This window comes from Monopterus albus, unplaced genomic scaffold (genome assembly GCF_001952655.1).
Source record: "Monopterus albus unplaced genomic scaffold, M_albus_1.0 scaffold23.1, whole genome shotgun sequence".
Classification (NCBI taxonomy): Eukaryota; Metazoa; Chordata; class Actinopteri; order Synbranchiformes; family Synbranchidae; genus Monopterus; species Monopterus albus.
The window spans coordinates 3567571-3571239 of NW_018127903.1; the positions used below are offsets into that span (position 1 = coordinate 3567571).

The following is a 3669-nucleotide window of genomic DNA, read 5'->3' on the forward strand; positions in this document are numbered from 1 at the left end:
AAGAAAATACCACGATTCCTACCTAAGGTACAGGTTCACTGCAACAGGTAATACACAAGCGCCACACCCGCTATGCATAATTTGCGGTGACTGACAAACTAATGAAGCCATGAAACCCTCAAAAATGCTTTGCCACATTGAGACAAAACACCCTGTGTTAAAAGACAAGCCCTTGGAATTTTTTTTCTAGTTGCAGGGTAACAAGCCCAGGGCTCCCACTGACTCTGCATTATGGTGAGTTGATATTATAGTGTAGAATTATTGTAATTGCCTAATATAAAGTGTAATTGTTCAGATTACATACTATGAACTGACAAAAGTTTTTGTTATTGGAACCCTCGCGCCTCTACCTGGTCCGTGGAAATATTTTCATGCATGAAACCGGTCCCTAAAAAAAGTTGGGGACCGCTGCTGTATATAATTATATTTATTTCTCGGTGCATACTGAAGACGTCCCTGGTAGGCTAGTGGTTAAGGTGCATCAGGGTTGCATCAGGAAGGGCATCCGGCGTAAAACACATGCCAAATGTCAACATGCAAGTCGACAGTGTGACGATCCGCTGTGGTGACCCCTAAACGAGAAAACCCGAAAGTGTGTGCACTGAGGATCTTGTGAATAAATTCTTATATTAAACCCAGTTCAGGGGATGCACCCTCCAAATGATATGGCCCACAAACACAGGCCTTTGAAAGATCTGGAGGCCAGACTGAACCAACTGCAAATCCTTAAATTAGACTGTAAAGACACATAATTCATGAAGAACTTAAACAAACACATAATGGATAACTGACAGATAATATACGTTGTTTATGGTAAATGTATAAACTGTCTTCATTTTTTTTGTAGCACCCTGTAAATCCAAACCTCAAAGGCTCCAGCCCTTAGATTAGGATACAGCTTTTATCTAGTTACTCTAAAAAGGCACCACCATTACCAACCTTCATCTTTATCATAATCTTCTTCCTCATCCTCATCCTCGGACTGGTCTGAATCAAAGTTAAGATAATCATCTGACACAGGCTTCTTCTTGCCCTGAGTCTTTGTCAATCCACTCTCAGGATCAGTCGTTTGTTGCAATGTGTCATTTGCCCAGGTCGGTACTTGGCTTCGATTCTGATGTATTGACAAAAACTCCTTGAATCCCTGGTCCTCTTCCAGCTGAAACAAGACAAGGATGTGAACCAGCAGATTAAACATCACATAAAAAATCACTGTGACATAAATCACTTGAACTAGAAAAAATCCTATTAGTTTTAAAGGATATGTTTAGAATTCTTTTTATAGTTTTTAAACATTTAACAGGAAATAAAAATGGCTGCTGACAGATTTACTCACACTTCCAAGAGTGCTGTTGGTTTTCGTTTCCTGTTTCCTCTTCTGAAGGCAGAAACATGGAGACACAGACACATTTTACTTTTCAAAATAAGTGACAGCACTGCAGAACTTTACTACAATATACCACAAGAAAGAATAGAAAGACTAAGTGCTGTAAAAAGGTTTACATAATTGGTGTTTTGGTGGGCTTTTATAGGAGTATACGCTTTGTTATTATTTTTCTCTGGAGAAAATGCTAAGACTTCGTTACCTTTTTACTGTCAGTGTCAGGAGCAGCAGCGGTTTTGTCCTGCCCGGGGCGCTGTGTGTGCTTACTCCAAGCTTTTGCTTTAGTGGGGTCTCCAAATGCTTTACACATATCCACCTAGAATTAATGAGAAAAATAGCTTCGCATAGTGGAAAAATAATAATGTCAACAAAACATATGGAGACTGAACCTTACCGTGACTCTGGATGTGTCCACAAAGCTCTTGTTGAAATGTTTCAGAGCTCTGGTGGCATCTTCCTCGGTTTTAAAACCCACGAAGCCAAATTTGCGGAACTTTCCGTCCTTGGTGAACTTCAGAGAGCAGTCTGTCACGGTGCCGAAGTCAGCAAACATCGACCTGAACCTCTCCTCCTTCATCTGCACACAACATATACAGTCAACAATTTCAGGGGCAGTGAAACAAAATACGAGCATAACTGCCTCCTGACCTCCCGGTGGGCTACTTACCCCGTTAGGGAGATTTTTAACGATGATTCTCGACATTTTTATAGCATTTGTAAGTTCTATACTAAAACATAAGCTTGGTTTTCAAATAAATGTCAACAAACGAGCATGGACTACTCGCTAAGCAGCCATGTTGAGTGGGAGGAGAATTCTTCTTCTTCTACTTCTTCCAAGCGATGTAGGAACTTAGCATTAAGGTTTGTTGCATCAGCGCCCCCTTCTGTGCTACGATTGAGTAAGGACTTTCTGTTTGTTTTGGTTTGGTTTTCTTTTTTGGTAGTTGTTTAATACTGGTATTATTTATTTAATTTTCTTAGCACGTTCAGATATGTTCTATATTATGTCTGTAGAATCATTGGTAAGCTGTGCTGACAATGATCTGTTGACAGAAACATTCACATTTTGTCACTTCCACTTCCACACATGTAATAATTTTACTTTTTTGGCATCTTAAGACAGTCTTTTGAATTTTAAATCAGGAGCCAAATTTAGGATTGGCCAGAATAACATATAGATCATTTTGGTTTGTAGTTTTACTTTTAAAAAAAAATTTAGAATCCTGAAGAAGTAGATGATTTTAGACCTTCATGGCTCTATATTGCAAATACCAGTAGAAAGCCACAAACAATACCTTACCACTGTTGAGGCGTGTTCATTTTAAATTGAAAAGAGAAGACTAATAAGAGGATATATATTTCACAGTATGAAATTTATTATGCATTAACGTATCAAAATTAGCATGTGCACATGGATCTCCGCTGTTTAGGATAAACAGGAAAGACTGACCTCAACTTAGTGGTATTCAATATTTGTATGAAAAGGTGCTACTATCTAATTGGTCCAAAATTGTTGGGGAGAAGCCGTGGTTTAGACTTAACTCTCCCAACTGTTCTCCCTTTGAAGCGTTCTCATCTACGTCTAATCTATTTTAATAAACTTGGAGCCTTACCGTACCAAGACTCCTTTGGGTCCACCGGTCCAGAGGAACGATAAGTAACTATGAGCCCCCTTAGCTACAGCCATAAATCTAATGAAATTCAGTAATTTAGTGGACAAGACTTATGATGTTGCATTAGTGTTTCAGTGACTCACACAGCAAATATTTGACCAGTGGTTCAGTGAACACGTAGGGTGATATTCATAACTATATAAGCATATCTGTGACACATAAGTATGTAAACTTATGTGTGTTATAAAATAAAACCATTCTTAAGTGCATAAAATAAAAATCACCCTAACACCACCATAAGGTAACTCTACACAAACTGTAGATAGTCACTGGCCAGTGAGTGTATATGAAAGGGGTATTCATTGTACATACCCAAGATAAAGACAGGTTGACTGTATATCAATTGTCTGTGGTCATTCTATTGCAAATTTGAGTATATGCACCACCAGTATCAACTGAGATGATAAGCAGCTCAAGATGGGTCCTGCATTATTACTTCATCTCAAAGCCTGGCTGTGTTCGGGAACCCTGTGTCAAAACCTTATTTTAAGACATTCATTATTGCTGCTTATGTTGTGCATAGTGTGTAACCTGGCATCATCTAGTATTGCAGCACAAGTTGCATTTTAGAGATAGAAAAAATATAGTTAAGCTGTTATAAGCAGTCTTATA

General features: G+C 38.6%; 1 protein-coding gene across 1 annotated transcript in view; it reads right to left on the reverse strand.

Moving 5' to 3' along the window:
• Window positions 1-2197, reverse strand: part of rbm19 (RNA binding motif protein 19) — a 7957-nt gene extending 5760 nt beyond the window's left edge. The window contains exons 1-5 of the mRNA XM_020594522.1: window positions 2052-2197; window positions 1779-1961; window positions 1587-1700; window positions 1337-1378; window positions 940-1159 (exon numbers count right to left, since the gene is read on the reverse strand). Of these exons, the coding sequence (XP_020450178.1) occupies window positions 940-1159; window positions 1337-1378; window positions 1587-1700; window positions 1779-1961; window positions 2052-2087 (595 nt within the window). The 5' untranslated portion in view covers window positions 2088-2197. The remainder of the gene's footprint in view (window positions 1-939; window positions 1160-1336; window positions 1379-1586; window positions 1701-1778; window positions 1962-2051) is intronic.
• Between the last annotated feature and the right edge of the window lie 1472 nt (window positions 2198-3669).